Source organism: Ochotona princeps, chromosome 23, assembly GCF_030435755.1.
Source record: "Ochotona princeps isolate mOchPri1 chromosome 23, mOchPri1.hap1, whole genome shotgun sequence".
Classification (NCBI taxonomy): domain Eukaryota; kingdom Metazoa; phylum Chordata; class Mammalia; order Lagomorpha; family Ochotonidae; genus Ochotona; species Ochotona princeps.
The window spans coordinates 36,241,626-36,261,812 of NC_080854.1; the positions used below are offsets into that span (position 1 = coordinate 36,241,626).

The following is a 20,187-nucleotide window of genomic DNA, read 5'->3' on the forward strand; positions in this document are numbered from 1 at the left end:
TGTGACATTTTCCATGAACAAGTTTAAGAATGGCAAAGATGGAACTTAACATTCCCACTTAAATGGCATTAGAGTCAAAGGATGAAGAGGAGGCAGGAGTAGATAAAGGGCTTGCACAAAAGGTAGGAATCTTATTCTCACAGTTCTTTCAAGGTCCCATCTGACAATGTGGATACAGCATGGCTACAACCAGATAAGTGGAAATGATGGCACCAACTCCTCAATGTGGAAATGCCTAAAAGAGTTCCTTAAGATAGCACAGGAAGAAATGTGAAAATTGAATCTCATTGTCTTCAATGTCTTTACTATGTGCATGTTGACTTTTATAGAAAAAGGAAGTTTTAGAAATAGATGAAAACATGTGATAATTATATGCCATGGCACTTCTCCATCCCAGATATGGGATAGAGATTCATCAAGAGTCAATGATAAAAATAAGAAATTTTACAAACTGCATACAGGATCCTTTTATGAAAAGTAAAATATTCATAAGGGGATTGAGAATAATTAAGCAAGATTTTTCATATCTTCAAATTAGAAAGAAATCGGTATTGCTCACCTTTGCAATCTGATCAAACTTTCCGAAGAGCTCATTCAACATGTGGACCAGTTCTCCTGGGGAGCAGTCACTGGCAAGGCGGGTGAACCCCACAATGTCAGCATATAAGATACTGTGGGGGCAAGGACACAAGTGGCAGTGTTACAAGCTTGGATCTGCTAATCAAGCAATGATAACTTTCCAATTTTCACCATTACATATTTATATTATCATAAGAAATATGCCATTCTTCCTGGCCAGAAGAGACAGAAATATTTGGCTTGCCTTGCCTGCCTACATGCTTTGTGTGTGTGTGTTGGGGGGGTGGGTCTAAGATGGGGATTTGTTGGGAGGAGAAAGACGTTTTGGTACTTTGTCTAGCCGGGTCAGTCTCTCTGTTCCCATATCCTGGTCTGCTTTATATGGTGTACATCCTCACTTCCATAGCTGGAATGATTCTTACGATCAGCTGAATATGTTTCTACTTGAGTTTACATTATATAAATTCCTAACATAAAGCAGCAAAATGATAAAACCCAAATCCTGTTTGTATTGATTCAAAGGAACATTGAGATAATCTAGAAACATGGCTACTTAGTGGTGAAGACAGATAATGGTGATGTATTGTCCATATCTCCAGAAAAGAGACTACAAAATAGGAGTTGGGGTGCTTTCACCACAAAGGAATTTTCGATATTTGCAGAGATGTTATATTTACTCTAATGGATACTACACAGTATATACACATTTCAAAATATCACATACCACACCCCATAACTACATAAAATTCTTACACACTGGTTAATAAAATTTACTTTAACTAAAAAAGATTTACAAAAGACAACTTATGGAATGACAGGCATGTTCACTCACTGTCAGCATGAAGCCAACACAAGGAGTCTTCCCAGGGCTAGAGCTTCCTTAGGACGATGCAGTTAACAAAGAAGGACATTAGCAAGCGTCCAGTTGTGAATCAGGATGATTGCTATGAAGACAAGTGATGCACGCCTCAAGTGACAGGCACAAGGCTGGCTGCAGCGGTGAGTCCAGAAAAGGTTATCCCAGGCAATTCCAGGCAGCCTCCCCTAATGGGACACACAGACTAGGGGAGAAGGGAGGGGTTCCTGGAGCATTGACCCAGGAGCACAGGAGAACAGGAAGCTTCCACTGGCTGTCTCTTGTATCTGCCTTACACAGGAGAAGTGAGTGCCATGCTGTGGGAACACTCGAGCAGCCTATGGGGAGTCTCAGCGATGAAGAACTGGTGCCTCCAGCCAACAGCCAGCATCAACGTGCTGGTCACACAAGGACACCCCTGGAAACAGGCCACTTGGCAGTCCTTGCCTTCCTTTGGCATGCAGCCTTGGGGCTCATGGTACGGCCTAGGCCAGGGCTGCTCAGCTGAGCTGCTGCCAAAGCCCTGATCACAGCTATCATGGCTACAGACTACTACATTGATAGCTAACGCAGTGGGCATGAGGACCCTCCCATTGACTAGTGGAGGTGGGCAGGCCCTGCAATCACCAGTACAGACCCTTAAGCTGGTGGACTACCAGGGCACTATGTAGACACATCTGAGTCTGTTCTGAAAATCCAGTAATTTCATAGCACTTCTTGAGGTAGGAGGGACTGGTGAAATTCAGAGTTAAAGCTGAAAAGGCAGTTTCTAGTCAAAGGCACCCTGTCAGATGTTGTGAATGTTTCTTGAAGTCTGTGGGAGAAACATTCACAAGTCTGAAGGCAGACCAGTGTTTTTATTTTTTATTTTTTATTTTTGACCAGTGTTTTTAAATCAGGTTAGTTCTAACAGTGTGCTGTAATGAAAGTACTGGACAAGTACCTTCTCCAGCAACTCAACCAGTGTTACCAATGGAGAACCATGGAGACCAGGTTTGTCTGCAGGTGTGAAGACAGCTGGGCTAGAGCAGAAACACTTCAGTGTAAGCAGTGGGCGAGAGGACATCCCCAGATGAAGTGGGATCAGCAACAAAGGTCAGATCTTGGTCTGCAGTGGCCAGGACAGGAGTACTAGGTGGAGCTTCCTGTCCAACCACAGCAAGGGCCCTAACAGCCGCTTTCAAGAGCTCAGGGAAGACAAAGGCTACACACCATTCTCCCCTTGGCCATAGCCTCATATTGGGGTGTGTTAGTTTTCCAGGGATCTGAGTCCAGGAATGACTCCCTGAGCATACATATCCTAAGCCTATCTTGAAAAAGCAGCAAGTCCCATGAGCAGTCCACTAAGCAACACATCGGTCCTTTTGCTATATTCCAGAAACCCATCCGTGCTTTTGAGTAGAGAACAAGCAACTTTCTGGACTCAACTCCCAGAGGCCTGGTCCCATGGAGCCCATCTCAGGGAGCCAGTGAGTCCTTCTGCCAATGGAAAGGCCACTGCAGCCACTTCCCAACACTACTGCAATCTGACCATGGGACTATCAGAGTCAAGATCTCACTGTCTGCATCTCTCCCATGGGTACTGATGGACAGGCAGAGCTCTGACGGAGGACTGCATGCAGCCAAGCATAGGGGATCATGGGCTGGACCTAATGTACCACCAAAAGTCCCCATTCAGGAATGGGAAGCAGATCCCCCTAAGGAGGTCCCCGTAGGCCCCGGGTCCCCACTGTACCTCACATTGGTGTGTCGCTTGACATATAGGTTGTGGAAGTTGTTTGTGTTCTCCATGTGACCTGCCTTGGGGCCTTGCAGTCTCTGGATGATCTCTGCCTTCATTTCCATCGCAATGTGAGCTGGTAGCAAGGACAGCAGCAGCCGCTCCTGCAACAGACAGGGGGAGAAAACCCAGGTGATGCAGCCTAGCAATCCCCCAAGTCATCACTGACTGGTAATGGGGCCAATCTGAGATCCCCTTTTGACAAGCTAAAACACAGATTTGGGAAACACTGAAAATAAAATCAAATTTTCTTAGGTCAGATCGTGTCACTGTATTATTTATTTATTGAGTTCCAAGTAGGCGTTCTTCAGCATAGGAATAAAGGAGGGCAAAGTTATTTCCCCAAGGACGTTATTTATCTATTTTGATTTTAAAGTGGCAAAGCAGAAGTAATATTAAAATTCCAGCATTCCAGAAAGCAGAGGTCAGTCTAAGATAAAAATGCTCGCTTTTGCCTGCTTGTTCATTTGAGAGATAAAGTGTAAGCTTTATTGCACTTTTGAAAGTCAGCTACCATTTCACATTTCCTATAGAAGAGAGCCAAATATTTCATTTCCTCTAGGGGAACGTCCAACCCCTTTAGCTATGCTGAACTATTTTTAAAAGACTCAGAAATGTTCACTTCTGCAAAAGGTCATCCATAAGAAGCTACAGCAGAACACACAGAAATCATAACCCATGAGTTTTCCATATAGTCTTAGTCTTTAAATTCCATAACAGCCAGAAAACACTTGAATATACATCCATTGCAGTCAAAGAGGCATTTTTCTCCCACCCTCTTTAAAGGAAAAAAAACCCTATATTTTGAGTGAAAGTATCACAGAAGGGCAATTTTTGAAGTCACCCCAGAGTAATTTTAAATGTTAACCTGTGGTAGTAAAGAGAATATTCTTCAGATATTGTAGAGGTTAGCAACTGATACGCAAGTGTCCAGTGAGAAATTTTTCCCTATTACTCACATTTCTTTCCTTTTCCTTCTCAGCTTCCTCTTCTCTTTTCCCCTCAGCTTTTCATTTTGTGCAAACTGGGAGGAATTGGGGCAGAGGAACACTGAAACTTAGCTTCATGGTTCACAGGACTAGGTATGCATTTCCTACGTCCATTCCAGGGTCCAAACTTCCACCAAGGGAGCCGAAGGAAGGTCAGCTGTGGGCTCCGCTAGCGGAAAGCAAATGCAAAGGCAGCAGAACCAAGTGCATTGTGGACAGCATCACCCACTGAACTGGCATAACAGAGTTCATAGTAGGGTTATACACTTCATTCACATATCATTGATCACATATCCACCACTGCCCAATATTGTCAGAAATGTGATAAGCACTTACTGGTAAACACAAAGACCTTGATCAATTTTGTTTAAAAAATATGTCTTAAAGGCATAGCAACAGAAGGAGGGTAGATGCACACACATGCACCTACACAGCTCTTGCATGTATGGGTTCACTCTACAAATGACTGCAGTGGCTGGGGGTGGGCTAGAGCAAAGCATCTTCCTGGTCGCCCATGTGGGTGGCAGCAATGCAAAGACCTTTCAAATATTTATACAAAACTGTGACCATGTGATTCTGGTACCCATAAAACACAGTGGATGCACGAGGCTGCTTAGAGCTCCTGAATGGGACCCACACTGGGGTCTAAGCCTTCCCTTCCAGTGATCATGATGCTGGGCAATCAGATGAGCTGCAAGCTGAAACCTGAGCTCCCAAGTGCTGAATCCAGACACTGTCTTTTAAATGTGACTTCCTTTCCTTCTAAAGTGCTCTGATCTGCAAGAACAGCCCAATATTATGGCATATATGACAAAGCTCAACCCACTCTGCCATCTGGCAAGGTTAATATTTCCATTAATATTTCAGCTTTTTGTAACGTAGCTGTGTGCCCTGCTGAATTATCTGAAAGCAACACACAAACTTGAGTGCTTAATATATCGGGTATACTTTAACACCATCACTTTCCCAAGTAATTTGGGCAAATTCCTTGAGGATACTTTTGGAAAATCAAGTTGCCATTAAACTGATTGATACATATCATTATTGATGCATGCCATTATTACTTCTTCCTCTTCCGAGAAAAGCCTGTCTAATTGCAGGAAACATGGCCAATTGATATATATTGAAAGGTTATCTGGCTAATCGCATGGCCTTAGTTTGGCTATTCCATTTTCTTAAATCTCCAGTGATTATTCATCAACAAATTTTTTCCCACCATAATTTGCTTTTTTTAGATTGTGCCTCATGAGAGCAAGAGTTAATTTAGCAAATTATAGTGTACTCTCAAAGTATAGGATATTTGGAGATACATAGCATTTCCAATATAATCAAGCAAACCAAGTATTATAATTTTGTTATTTTTAAAGATTATTTCTGTTGAGAGGAAACTCCAACTTATGCAAAAAGGGCCTGCACTTAAATTTTGAGTGAAGATACTGAAATGCACATTAAATCCATTCCTTCATGCATTAAATATTTAAAACTGTTTTGCTTTTCAAATGAGAAGATAATAGTGAAGTGCACTTTTCATAATCATTTTCACATTTCTCATCCTCAAAATCCTAATCTGTATTTAACCCTCACTTTAAATGGAACGCAACCATACCAGGCATGCCAACCGAATGCAATGAAGAGAAGGCATGTGTCATGACTTTGCTTTTCCTTACAGATAGGAGCACCCAGGATGGACACACACCAGACCCGTAAGCAGCACCCTTTACATTCTGACATAGGAAAGAGGTATGTGTTCATTCAACAGAGAAACTGAAAAGGCTGATTTCAGAAACACCTCCTGGGGATGTGAAGATTCAATATCCCCTCTCCACGCATACCTGTTCTCACAGCCTGCCCCACAGAACAACCAAACCACCCACGCCAGTCTGCATCACCAGTGTGACCCAAAGCTATGTCCAAGTAACCAGTGTTCTTGTGCCATAGCCACTTGCCAGCTTTCAGGCTAGTCAATTAAACCAGAGCTCTCGCTTTTCTGACTTCATAAACAACTGGCCAGCAGGTTTACCTGATGGAGACCAGCAGTTTACAGGGGAGATGATGTGTGTTCCCAACTCTCTCTCTCCTATCTTGACCAAGTCCCTACAGTCTTTGAGTCCCACTCCATTTTCTTCTTCTTCTTATCATTTCATAGGCCCTGGGATTTTCCTTACTCCTTTCCCAAGTCCCCTTCTGCGCCTCCAAGTTCCCCTATATTATTACAATAGTATCGTTCTTCATAAATAGTCATATATCCATCATTGTGGGCATGGGCAATGGCAGAGTCCAGCATCCTAGTGTCAACACATAGGTAACAGTCTCACTGGTAGTCCATCTTTGATCTGGAAGTAGAGATGCATACTGCACTGTATCCTCACATCTGGATATGATAGTCTCCATTACACAGTATACATCCCCTTTAATGAAAAGCCACAATACAAAATCAACAACTGGTAGAAAAATAGAAATTTACAATGCCATGAAGTTAAACAACATGCTACTGGATATGACCACCTCTATTGCACAGTTACTGTACATAGTCTTTGGAGTTTTCAACATTTGTAGGAGGTGAGGAGCCAAATCCTGCTCATGCTACAGTAGTTGCTAAGGTCGAGTCTCTATCATAGAATCCAGAGGCATTATAAGAGACATGGACACGCAGACATGCCCTGCCTCTTGCACATGGTGCTCTACACTGCTCTGGGGCTCTGCCAGCAAGAGGGCCATGAGCAGATGCAGCTCTAAGACTCGGACCTTTCAGAATGTCAGCCCAGATAAACCTCCTATCTTTAAATTCCAGGTGCCTGTGATATTTCTTTAAAGCCAGCAAAAGGCAGTGCTACAATCTTGTTGCATAATTACACAGAGAACAGGACACAAGGACTCAAATCTGAGCCAATGGCAAAGACTATAAGGCCAGAAGGATCACAGGAGGCCTGATTTGGGATTGAAATGAAGCTCCCTGGAAGGAGGTTAAGGTTATGCTGTTTTTTGTCTTGTTTCATTTTTGATTCGTTTCATTTGAACGGTGGAGAGAGAGGGCCTGGGTGAGAGTGAGAAGTGGCAGGTGGGGTGGAGGGAGGGAAGGAGCAAGGGAGGAAGAAGATCTTCCATCTGCTGATTCACTTTTGAAATGCCTATCCTGGGACTGGGCTAGGCCAAAGTCAGGAGCTCGGAACACAACCCACGTGGCAGGGACTCAAGCCCTTGCCTGCTGCCTTACAGGGTATAAATTGACAGAAGCCAGAATAACTGGATTTGGAGGCAGGATCCAAAGCCTGATTTTGGAGGTGGGCATTAGTCCCTTGTGCTGGCTCTTGAAAGTGTCTTCACAAATGGAAGGCAGAAGAAGGGCAGAGAACTCTGGGCTGCACAGGTAGTGCCTGGTGTTTTATACTTGTGGGTGAATGGGAAGTTATTTCAGTCCAGAGACCCACAATGCCTTGGGCAAATTAAAATCAATATGCACTTCAGCAAATCACAGTTAACTTTCACAAAACAGTGAGTCCTTGCACTGTATGCCTGTGCTGTGTTTTCATTTAACAAACCCTGGTCCCATGCAATTTCATTCCAATTTAAACATTTCTGACTAAAAAGGGAGAATAATGGTACCAATGGGGCCCAGAGAGAGTGAACAGAAGTGGGCATCTCCTGGGAGTTGAGACCAGATGAAACCATCTTTCTACCAAGCAAGTGCTGGTGGCTGCTTCCGCTCACGCTGAGTCATCAGTTACGGGGTGAGCGGCAGGCTTCCACAGGACACATAACAAGAATTACTACTCACATGCAATTACTCTGCAGTTAAAAGAAGTTAGAGAGGAAAGTGGTAATCAAGCCAAATTATAAATTATGTCTATAGTCACTGATGACAGTCAATTCGTAGTTCTAATCTTGAACTGTTTACCATCAACTGTCAATTCAATTCTTCCAAATAGAGCCTCTAGGGAAATAGAAATCACTCACAAAGTTGAAAAACACTCAGTCCTTGCCTGGGATCCACTGGAGGCCTCTAAGGACAGCCACAGTTGTGCCTCCCCTTGGGGTACTGGCAGGGTGACTGCTGTAGGCTGGCAACTGGGGTGGGATGTTGGCTGGTACCTGGTACACCTGATGAGTCTGAATTTAACAAGACCCTGATGCCAATGCATCACCCAAACAGCACTCTCAGCTTGGAAGCAAGGTTTCAGCGCTGACATGACATAAGGTAAGGTGGAGAGTGGTACAATGGCAGGTTGCTTCTACTCTCACTTGCAGCTCTAAAGCCATGTGCCCACAGGCATGGAACACCTGGCAGGCAGCAATCCTGTGGGAGAGTGTGAAGACTGACCACACCCCTAGACACTGACCCCAAACCAGGTGGACAGCGGTGCTGGGATCTGAATTTCTTCTAAGAAAAGATTGGTAGGAAGGCTGATAACAGTACCAGAAGGAGACGACGAGCAGATCCCAAAAGCAGCAGAGCACTGACATTAATTTAAGAAAAGACTGGAAGGAGGAAAACACTTTTGATTGCAGAGTGCAGCCCCTCAACACTACAGACCACGAGACAGAGCACTTACAGCAGCACAGCACCCGTGGTAGACTTCAGTTCTTTCCTGACATACAAGCTAATTCTCTCTCTCTCTCGCCCTGCTGATCACAGGCCTGGCCATGTGACTGGGTCTACGATGAAATGTGGTGGCTCACTGCAAACAGAAGCCTTAGGAGCCCAAGTGTGGCTTGCCATGATGGCAGCTCACTTATGTTGGACAAATTAAAACAAAAAGCCACTACTAATACCGGCCACTCTCACCTGGCAATTTTTTTTTTTTAACACAGTGTAGCCTAGTGACTGGGAAAGGTGCAATGTTGTACAAATCTGTGCAACAGCATGTACCATTTGCTCTTGTATGCACAGGATTTTTGCAGCTATTACCACCTGGACACAAAGCAAGGAGGTATGTTCCCAGCCTCAGCAAGTCTCCTGGGAAAAACACAGATAAAAAGTGTCTCTGTGTCTCTGTCCCTTTCTCTGTCTTTGAGGTCAGTTCCCTTCTTGATGGTGGTGAGGGTGGAGTTCACTTCGCTGAGTGCTTGTAAGGCCTTGTTCCCATCTCAGCCTCTGCTTGCCAAGCCTAGAAGCTTAAAGAGTGAAGCTGGAGAGCAAGCAAAGCCCAAAGGGCGGAGGATGAACTGAAGGGGAAAAGCACAGGAGGGAGAGCAGATCCTAAATACACCTTGAAGTTCTGCCTCTGAGCTGCTGATCTGCATTTAGAACTGTTGATGAAGGACAAGAGAGGTAAGAAGAGTTTCAGCTCTTCTGTTTCTGCTCCCTCTTTCTTATTCTAACTCACCCAGGAAGGCAGCAGGTGGTGGTTTACCTCACTTGGCAGACAAAAGAGAGAGAGTTCTGGACTCCTGGCTGACTCCTGGCTGTTGTGGTTATAATCTCTCTCTGCATGAACATTTGTAAAAATTAGAAGATTGAGAATACTTACAAAAAAACCAAATAATGGAGTTTCAATTAGTGACATGAGGGGACTTGCTTCTGTTGGTAGTGTCTCAGGGCATAACTGCCCTTCCCTTCCCCACGCCCACAGCCCTCACCCAGTGGAGACAGTGTCTTACTTGCAGCTGTGCCCTAGAGACTTGAACCCCAAAATAAGTTCCTTTTGAGGAAAACCTCGAGTTAGCCATGCTGGTCAGAAGACACCTCTCAGGAGCATGTGGACATGTGCTTTCCATTGTGCACGCAAAGTGGAGGGGTTGGCTTGGGGAGGTGAGCTAATGAAGCCCCCGCCCCCACCCCACTGCAACCCAAAGCAACAGCTCAGCAGGTATCATCCACTAGGTATCACACCTGTCCTCAAACACTCACGGACCAGTGATGCAGCTGACCTGAGAGATGGACCCATAACAGCTGCAGAACAATAGTTCAGAGAAAGAATCATAAACGAGATGAGAGGGGCTGAAGAACTGTGCCAATCCCCCCTCCAGAAATCAGGCAATGCCACCAGAGTCTTCAGATAAAAATTAAAGAATCAAACAGCAAACTTGCACAGAAAATTATTACAGCTAAGAGCCAAAAACTGTTGTATTTCTTGTAATTTTAATCAAAATAAGCCAAACAATGTGATGCTGGCTGAGGAACTCTTGAGCTGTAGTCAGCTGAACCATAAACTGCCTACACATCCACATCACCAACACTCAACTTCTGGGGGAGATTTCTGCCTTCAGAGAAAGCACTTGGTGTGAAGGAGACCAGAACATGCCTCTCTAGAGATGGAAAGACTGCTGATGACAAGGAAGACACGGGGGAACTGCCTGCTCTCTCTGTGTGCCTGGAAACAGGATAGAGATTTATCAAGCAGTTCTCACCTACCTTTCTCCCTTCTAAATATAGGGTGCACATCCAATCTTAATCAGCTTGATAGGGAGCTTAGAGGAAACAGTGATTTTGTTCCTTTGTTTTCCCATGCATCTTTCTGTCATTCAGAAGGCTTGGGTCTGCCTTTCTTCACTTTGTCATTTTCCTCTGAATTGCTCATTGTTAGTCACACAAGCCAGACTGCTGAACCACCGTTTCTCCACAGGCTAATATGCCTTCTTGGTTGTTTTTCTCATCTGTCCCAAGCATGAACTTTCAAGGGTTGAGGAGAAAATAATATTTCCTGCACATTATAGATGATGCTACATCAAGTTTAGATTATAGAGGTACTAGAGTTAGAGAACCTTGACTTGATTGATTTCCTCATTGATTTATCTGACTATGTAAGTCTTTAAAATTCATCCAGACTTCAAGTCTAGAGGAAGCCAACTGATAGCTTGTGAGCCAAGCCTGCTGGGAAGATATGCCCAGATGGATTTGTGGAGGGCAGATGTGCATACATTTACAGAATTTTAATATCTTCAGATAGGTCATGTACTGTGCAGCATGTCATAGTCATCGGTATTCCCTGATGTCTTGTAATTTTACTGTATACATTTTCTTTCCGTGCTTACCCTTGTCTTTTTTCTCTCAATTCCATTGGCATTTGGAAGTACACAGTTTTTGGGGTGGTGTCCTCCACACTGTAGGGTGTTCATGAGTGCCAAGGAGATGCAGCACACTCTCAGGGACATCCCTAGGAGCCACAATCCCTGCTTGCCAACCTGTAGGCATTTCCTGTGAGTGGGGGAAGGACAATCTTCCTTCGAGGAAGAAGCATTGCTATGAATGTAGAACTCCTTGGACTTCCAACCTGAACACTTTTCCTACTCTTCTTTCCTCAATTTTGTTTCCCTCTACCATGGACTGCACGGTCCATCACATCTACTGCTTTGTTTTCCCAGCATTCCGGAACGGAAACCTCTCCAGGGCATTCCCGGCAAATATACCATCACTTGTTTCACATGCCATGGAGAGGAGGTCATGCTAGGGCTTCATTCAGCTCTAGGAGACACTGTGACATACTGATTCTAGGTTGGATGTGCTCAACTGAAAAGGATGCTCTTATGATTGGTACAGGAAGAAGAAAAATGGGTATTAGAAGGCACACTGGTGGTCTTTGTCATAAGAACAGAGCTCAAAAACAACATTTCTAGGAGAACCCATTCTTATGCTCCTCCATGTTGTTCCTGCTCTTAGGATTGTACTTCATAGCTGCACATCCACTCTGCTTCTGAAATTCAGACTTGCTGTCATGCTGGATTAGTCATTCCTTCTTACAGTTCCATATCCAAAGAAGCAGATTCCTGCCCTTTCCCCAAGACCACTGTTGTCACTCAGTTCTGGGTCATATCACCACCTGTCTGAGCAACTCACCTCCTAAATAGCCTCCCTCCTACTCCCAGAAGCAACCACATCAGATGAGTCACTGCTCTGGAAGCTTCCAACACCTAGAACAATGCTATATTCTAGGTTTCCCATCTCCTTTATTTCTCCCTCCTCTTTCCATTGTTGTCCTGGTATCCCATTATGTGCAGCTGCATCCTGCCACTTGAGAGCTTGCTTCCTGTGGAAACTGTTAAGCTTTTCCCATTCAGGTCTGTCTGTCTTCACCAATGTCACTCCCACCAATCCTCGGACAAGCATCCATAGAAATTTTTATAGAATATTGTTATAAAATTTTATAAAATGTTCTATAGAAACATTTCCATAGAAATGTTCATGATCTCAATGACAGGAGACCAGAGAACACTCTGGCCTCAGTGCTGTCACTCAGTAACTGCACAGCGGGTTAACTGTGCAACCTTCTTGGTCCTCAGTGTCTTCCTTATGTCCTTGGAAATCTCAAAGCACATTTCTGCTGTCTCGTTCAATTCTAGGACTTTTCCATTTTGTCAGGTGTCAAGAAATAAGCAAGGTATCCTTCAATGCAGCAGCAGACATGGGGATATATTCTGAATCCTATTTCTAAACCACCACCATTTTCTCTATTATAGGAAACAACAGCAGGAAGGCTGTCGTGAACAAGCGTGTATGCTGTATATGTTGATGCCTGGATCTGTCATCTGTTCCCATAAATGTCTTCTCCTTGTCTGACAGTATTAGTGAGTACACAGATTTCTGGAGAAAGAGTACTGTGCTCCCATTCCATGAAACATTATTTTTAAAGGTCTCCCACTATCTGAGAGCAGCTACTCTGTGACTGCAAGTTCGAACACTCAGATAAATTACACCAGTGAAGGCTCCTTCGTGGCTGACTCAAGCCAATGGGGCATGATGGAAGGCTCTCAGCCAGCATGCAGTGGGATAACTGAGGACCGGCAGCTCTTTCAAAGTGAAAGAAGGTGTGTTCTCTGCCAAGAAATACAAATGGAGCTCAGCATGGGAGGGAAGGTTTTGACTAACAAGAACATGCCACATTTCATCAAGAAAAACATGGACTGATTAACTCCAGTAACTACACCAGCATATGTAAACTCTGGAATTCTCCACTTCAGCATGCCAATGAAAATACTTGTCAAATAGTAAACAGATTTTGTTAAGAGCATGAAATTGACATGTGTTAGGCTGATGTCTGATAAAATGCTGACTCATAGGCAGCAACACTGGAGGAAAATAACGTTGTTCTCTCCAGCCTTGAGCACATGCTGACTTGAGCTGAAGCCTGTTATGTTTAAGGAATGTATTTCAGTCACTTATTGATGAAAAACAAATTCCCCCCGGAGTGTGTGGCTTAGAACAACAGTGACTACTGTGCCTCACAGTTACGAGGATTCAGTGGATGTGGACTGAGTGCTGGCTTGGTGCAGGTCCATCACGAACAGAAGCAGCTGAGCATCAAGCAGGCCTGGCTCCAGCTCCATGTCCCTGTGGCGCTGGTCTGGGCTTTGGTTCCTCAATGTGCTGGCCTGGCCCCCAGTCACGGGGCAGCAGCTTCAGAGCAGAGGGGTTCTTCACAGGTTCAGGGCTCCAAAACACAGCCTTAGTTCCTGTCGTCTATGAGTTGAGACCAATCACTAGCCTCCCAGATCGAGGGAGGAAGAACCAGCTGTATCTTACACCTGAATCAGCAGAAGGACAGACTTCTAACATTCTCGGCTCCAACGATTGGGTAGAGTAAAGAAGTAACTCATTTCTGCAGAAAGTCTGCAGTCTCAGTGCCTTTCCAGCAAGGACCCCAGCAGTTGGGGTCACTGCACTTTGAGTTCAACTCCAGTGCCTGCTATCCTCGATAGCACCTTTGCTTGCCATGAATTCTCCCAGTTACATGATCAACAGTTATCTTCTGCCCAGCCTTGTCCAAACACCCGCTTTGGGCTGGGCTTAAACTACATGGGACAAGGCACAGGATGAGGGAAATAAGATAACAACGTCATGCTTACAATTTGGCTTCTGCCTCTAATTAACACCCAGCAAATAACTCTGAGGAATGCCTGGAAGCAAGCAAGATGCAGAATGGAAATTTAAGCAGTCATCCATAAATGCAATGTATCACTTTCCATTTATTTAAGACTATTTTAAGCATAAACCAGATGAATTATCTCAAAAAGAATGTTCTGTTAAAGACAAATTTCTGGTGACAGTTTATAAGGAAATAAAAGTTTAAAAAAATTGAACAAAATTGAGGAACTCACTTGGAATAAACAAGTTTGACAGGAAACAAGAAATGAGTGAACTGACATTCTGTGATGCTTCCTGATTTGCTTTCAAATCCTCAGAATATTCCGTTCTCTGTTTAGTGATTTTTATTAACACACTTTTTTTGGAGGCTGATACCACACCACACCACCCAGAGCAAGCTGTTCTCTGCATATGATATATGCACATGACAGAGTAGAACATCTCTTGGAGAAACATCCTAAATTTTTCCATTTGATAAATGAACTACAAGCTCATGAAGCTTGGAGATCCTAAACCATTAGATGCTGTAAAATTAGATTCCTCATCTTCACTTTCATTTGCTCAATACTTCAAAACTACAGAACAAAAAAGACCCATCCATGCTTCAGAGCAACACATTTTAAAAGCAGCAACAAAGAAATATCTATGAACTTTCAAAACAATTACTTTAAAAATCACAATATTTTCATATTCACAAAAGTTCTACTATAGCTAAGTGTTTTCTTCCTCAGTAAAACTAGGTACTTGCAGTCATCTTTTGCTGACATCAGTAGAATATCAATAATATTAGCAATACTGACTACCTGGCAAACTCACATATGTCTTCCATAATCTCAGCCTACTGATACTACTTCCCACCACTCCATCAAGAGCATTTCAGGCCTGGGGGCTGCTAATTGCTGCCACATCTGTTCTGAGATTTTGTTCTTACTTTTCCTTTAGGATCTGTCCTTTGCCATTTTATTACAGGGCATATATAGAGGCCCTTCCTAGGGAAATGCTGTGAAACTGGAGCAAAGCCAGTCATGGCCTTAGAACAGTGCCCAATGTGCAGAAGCATACACACAGGTATCCCCTCCTATCCAACTTTACTTAACATAGTTTCAATAACACAGTTAACATACTTCACAAAGCTATCAATGTCAGTGCAAGATTATTAAGTAAAAAAATTCCAGAATTAGTAACTCAATAGTTTTAAATTGTGCACACTCTGCACCCTGTGATGGAATCTCATGCTATCACACTCTATCCTGTCAGCAGCATGAGCCATCTCTATCCAGTGTTCCCATAGCACATTGGCTGCTCACACATTAGTCCCTTAGTTGTCACTTTGATTATCTGCAGTGTCAAACACCAGAATATTGATGTTCAAGTAACCATTTTGTAGCAGCCTGATGCAATATCATAATATCATGTCATCTAGCTTACTTTACCTCATCATGTGGATATTGTATCTTATCACTTCATCGCCAGAAGGGGGCGCACATTACAATAGCGTATTTTGAGAGATAAGCCATATTCACGCAATTTCTACTTCAGTACATTGTTATGCTTGTTTTATTTTAATAATGGCTATTGTTAATCTCTTACTGTGTGTAACTTATAAACTTTATCATTGGTACACAAAAACCTGTAGGATTTCCTATTCTTCGCCATTTATCTGCAGTATGACCCAGCTATCACACTGCTGGGAATATACCCAAAAGAAATGAGATCTGCTTATGAGAAAGAGACCTGCATTCCTATATTTACAGTAACAAAATTTATAATAACAAAGATGTGGAAACGGCCAATATGCCCATAAAAAGGAGAGGGGATACATGTACTCTATAGAATACCATTCAGCCATTAGAAAGCAATGGAATCTTACCAAACTCTTCCATTGTGGCTAGCATCACATTAATTCCAAAACTAGAAAAACATGCAACAAAGAAATAATTATAGTTCAAAATCCCTGGTGAACATAGATGTAAAAATCAGCTAGCTAATCAAACACAACAACACATCAGAAACATTGCTCCCTTCGAACAAATGGCATTTATCCTTGGTACGCAGGGATGGCTCAACATATGCAAATCAATCAATGGATTTTTCACATTGATGGACTGAAGTATAAAAATCATTTTATTATCTTAGTAGATGCAGAGAAAGCACTTAATAAAATATAACCCACTTTCATGTTAAAACCTTTAAGTAAATTAGGTCTACAAGAACATATCTCAAAACATCATACATCCAACATCATACTAAATGGGAAAAAGTTAGAAGGATTTCAACTAAGACATAGAACTAGACAAGGATGCCCCCTTACAACATTGCTATGCAATTTAGTTCTGGAAGTTTTACCAAAGTCATTAGGTAAGAAAAACAAATCAGAAGGACAGAAATGGGAAAGGAGGGAGTCAAATTATGCCCCTTTGCAAATAATATGATCCTACATACAGGTGTCTCTAAAGATTCCACTAAGAGATTATTGGAACACAGTGTTTGGAAAAGTTGTAGGATTTAAAACCAATACATAAAATCAACCGCATTTATATACATAAACAACTGCATGGCTGAGAAAGAATTTGTGAGCTATAAAAGGTTTAACTATATTGAGGTAAATTTAACCAAGGATGTGAAAGATCTCTACAGTGGATATTACATGCAATTAAGAAAAAGCATGGAAGATATAAAAATGAAAAGCACCTTCCATGCTCCTGGCTTGGACAGCTTAATATCAAATGTTCATGTTACTCAGAGCAATTTAGAGGTCCAATGTGATCCCAATCAAATTACCAAACACATTCTCCTCAGATCTGAAAAAAAAAGACCCTAAAATTCATATGCAATTGCAAGACTTCCCAAATAGTAAAGTAAAAATAAAACTGAAGGCATCACATACTAGATTTCAAGATATATTATAGAGCTGTTAGAACCAAAACAATTTGGTACTGGCACAAGAATCAATATGTGGCCCAGTGGAGCAGATTCGAGACTCCAGGAATTAATCGACACATGTACAGCCACCTCATCTTTAACAGAGGAGCTAAAATCATTCCCAGAAGACATGGTGGTCTCTTCAACAAATGTATGGGAAAACTGGATCTTTGCATGCAAATACATGCAAAAAATACAAAATCAGCTCACAATGGATCAGATTTAAATTTAAGACCCAAGACCATTAAATTGCCGGATAAAAACCAAGGAAACACACTGTAAGACATTCATACAGGTAGATTTTTTTTTTTTGGATAAGACCCAGAAAGCACAGTCCACAAAGGCTAAAATAAACAAAAGGGATTATGTCAAGCTAAGAAGCTTCTGCACTGCAAAAGAAACAATGCATTTTGTTTTTATATTTGCAGTTTTAGATGTTTATTATACTTACTTAATGATAATGCTTAATGGTTTCATTTGTTAAACTCTATAGAGTATAAGTAAAACAGGATGCCAAATTTAGGTGTTATGCTACAACTGAAAGGCAGCTCTTCCCTCCCACAATACCTTACAAAGGCAGGCAACATTTACAGAAAGCAACAAAAACAGCAGCAGCTGCAAATTGTCAACTATAGCCACAACAAAAAAGGGGCACAGTGCAGTTTCACAAACTTCAGAACCAGAGGTCACAAGGCAAGGGAGAAGACCCAAACAATGTGCGGTTGATAGGAGTATGCTTGGCTCTCACTTCTGCCCACCCCTCTGAGCTGTGGCACTGAGCCCACAAGAGAACTTCACTAAGACCTCACAAATCCACAGGAGCCAACTCGAAGGTGCTTCCATTTCTGACAGAGGATGAGAATCAGTGCACAGTGGAACAGATGGGGAACAAAAGTTGATTGGAAAGAAGTGAGTTTTTGGTAAGAAATAAAGGCTTCAAGGCTCATCAATTGACTTCAATCTCTCATTTATCTTCCACACCTCTCTCCAGAAGGCCTGGGTACTAGAATCCCAGAAGAAAGCCAGCCCAGAAAGTAAGGGGGCTATGTCCACCCACCCCATGTCTCTCCATCACGACAAAGTGGATGGAAGATGAAATAAAACATGCAGCCTCTACCCACCCACTGCCAAATTCCAAATAAGGCAGCAGCCTCCCCCACAGTGGGAAGAAAGGTAAGAAATGAGAACAACAAGTCTGGAAATCCACTCTGCTGGTTGTACTTAAGGGCGAATTTTCTAGAACCAACATAAAATACTGATTTCCAGCACCCCTCTAGTACCACATTAATTGAACAGGGGTGCAGGACAACCCCGGGGACAATTCCACTCCACAGCCAGGGTCAGCTGAAGACAGGTGCAACTGGGACCTGGATGCTAGCCTATAAGCCTGCTCTCTGCAAGTGGGGATGAGCAGAAGAACATCCTCTCTTCCCACCTCATCTTTCAACTTACCCTTCCCCACCACTGGACAGAGGAGGTGAGAGGAAGTGAAAGAACCAAGGGTGCTCAGCTCTCTTGATGATGTAAGTTTATTAGGCTGGGTAGGAAACCTAGGACAACCCCAATGCTAAGAACCACTGAGCACTTCCAAGGAGCCGCAGAAACATCTTCCAGGATATATGGGCCCCTCTGGGGTTTGCTCTTACTCCCAGATCACAGCTGCCTCTGCCCACACCTTCTGCAACTGTGTTGTAGGATCTTACTCTAAGCCAATGGTAAGAAGCAGATTGGTTGTTTCCTTACCAGTGACCCTGGGAGGAGCCCGGAACACTCCCAGGCCCTGATGGCCAGAGGTCAAGGCTGCAGCTCAGCCTCCTAATGCATGTGGCAGCCCCATGCCTTGCGATACGAGAATATGGCCCTGTGAGGAACACACAGAGCCTGACTTCGCTACTGTAGTGTACTAACAATTCTTTAGGATTTGGGCTCCATACTACCCTCTGTGCTCAGCCTCCACAACTCTGTCACAGAAGAAATTCAATGATCTTGTGTGCCGTACTGACATGGTCAACACACGTGAGCAGGTGGTATCATGCCAGTGTCAATGAGCGTAAAAGCAACTGTGGCTATCCACATTCCATAAAACTTTTTTAAAACTTTAACTTTACATAGTATTTTACATTTAAAAATAAACATTCATATTATTCAACCCATCCCCCCCAAACAAACAAACAGAAACCAGATGGTGGGCTGGGTTTGTCCTATAGGCTGTTTTATGACTTAAAAGGATGTTTTAAGGCCCAGTGTGATAGCCTAGTGGCTAAAGTCCTTGCCTTGCACATGCCGGGATCCCATATGGGTGCCAGCTCTAATCTCAGTCAGCCCTGCTTCCCATCCAGCTCCGACCAGAAAGCAAAAGGCACACCCGAGCCTGGTCATTCCTTGGGAAGGGACCTGCAGTCTCTTTCCAACCTTTCCGAGGCCTCCTAAGATTAAGAGTTTCCCCACCTAAGATTAAGAGTTGAACAAAATAGTTTCTGTGTCTTTTTCTTGCAAAGAGGCTGGTACCTCAGGACTTCTAAAATACTTATTTTTAGATAGAGAAAAAAAATCCGTTCGAGTATAACAGCAAACAAAAGTATCTCATGTCTGCACTCAATAGCTCATTTTCCAGCAGCCAGAATTCAGAACACATGTTGCTTGATTTACAGTGGCAACCTGCAATTTATGCAAGAAAGACTTAATTTAGAAGAACGCACATGTCATTTCTTCTCATAACCAAGTAAGAGTTACAATTAGTTTGATTCATATGCTGTCACCGCCACACACGGGGAACAAAGCAAAGCTTCTGAGGCAGTTCTTGGATTGAGAGGACTACTGCACAGTGGTGTCATTAATGCTACACGTCAACACCCTCCTGGTCCTGCTTGAACTCCCTGCACTCATCCAAGCATCTCCTCCTATGACTGCATCATTAAATAGGAAAACCACCAAATTCACCCATTTCTCACTTTGTCTTGGTGCTATTCCACTTTTGGGAAATTACCGAAATAAGTAGTAGTAAAATGCTCTATTACTGTCAAAATAAAAAATGCCTCAAATGTTTCTCCCATTATCAAAAGGCATCTTAACATAGAGGGGGAAATATTATTATTATTTCATCAGAATTTAATATTATTCTATCAAAACCTAGTTGAATAAAAATATTTTCGGTGTTTGAAGTACAAACCAAGGAGCTACAGGACTGGGCTTACTGTGACAATGTGCTTCTTGCTAAAACGGAATGATCCAAGTTGTGCTCACTTCATTCCTTGCTGCACAA

General features: G+C 42.9%; 1 protein-coding gene across 1 annotated transcript in view; it reads right to left on the reverse strand.

Moving 5' to 3' along the window:
- ADCY2 (adenylate cyclase 2) overlaps positions 1-20,187 on the reverse strand; it is a 319,427-nt gene that overhangs the window by 86,777 nt on the left and 212,463 nt on the right. Inside the window, exons 5-6 of the mRNA XM_058680233.1 lie at positions 3,171-3,319; positions 560-671 (exon numbers count right to left, since the gene is read on the reverse strand). Of these exons, the coding sequence (XP_058536216.1) occupies positions 560-671; positions 3,171-3,319 (261 nt within the window). The remainder of the gene's footprint in view (positions 1-559; positions 672-3,170; positions 3,320-20,187) is intronic.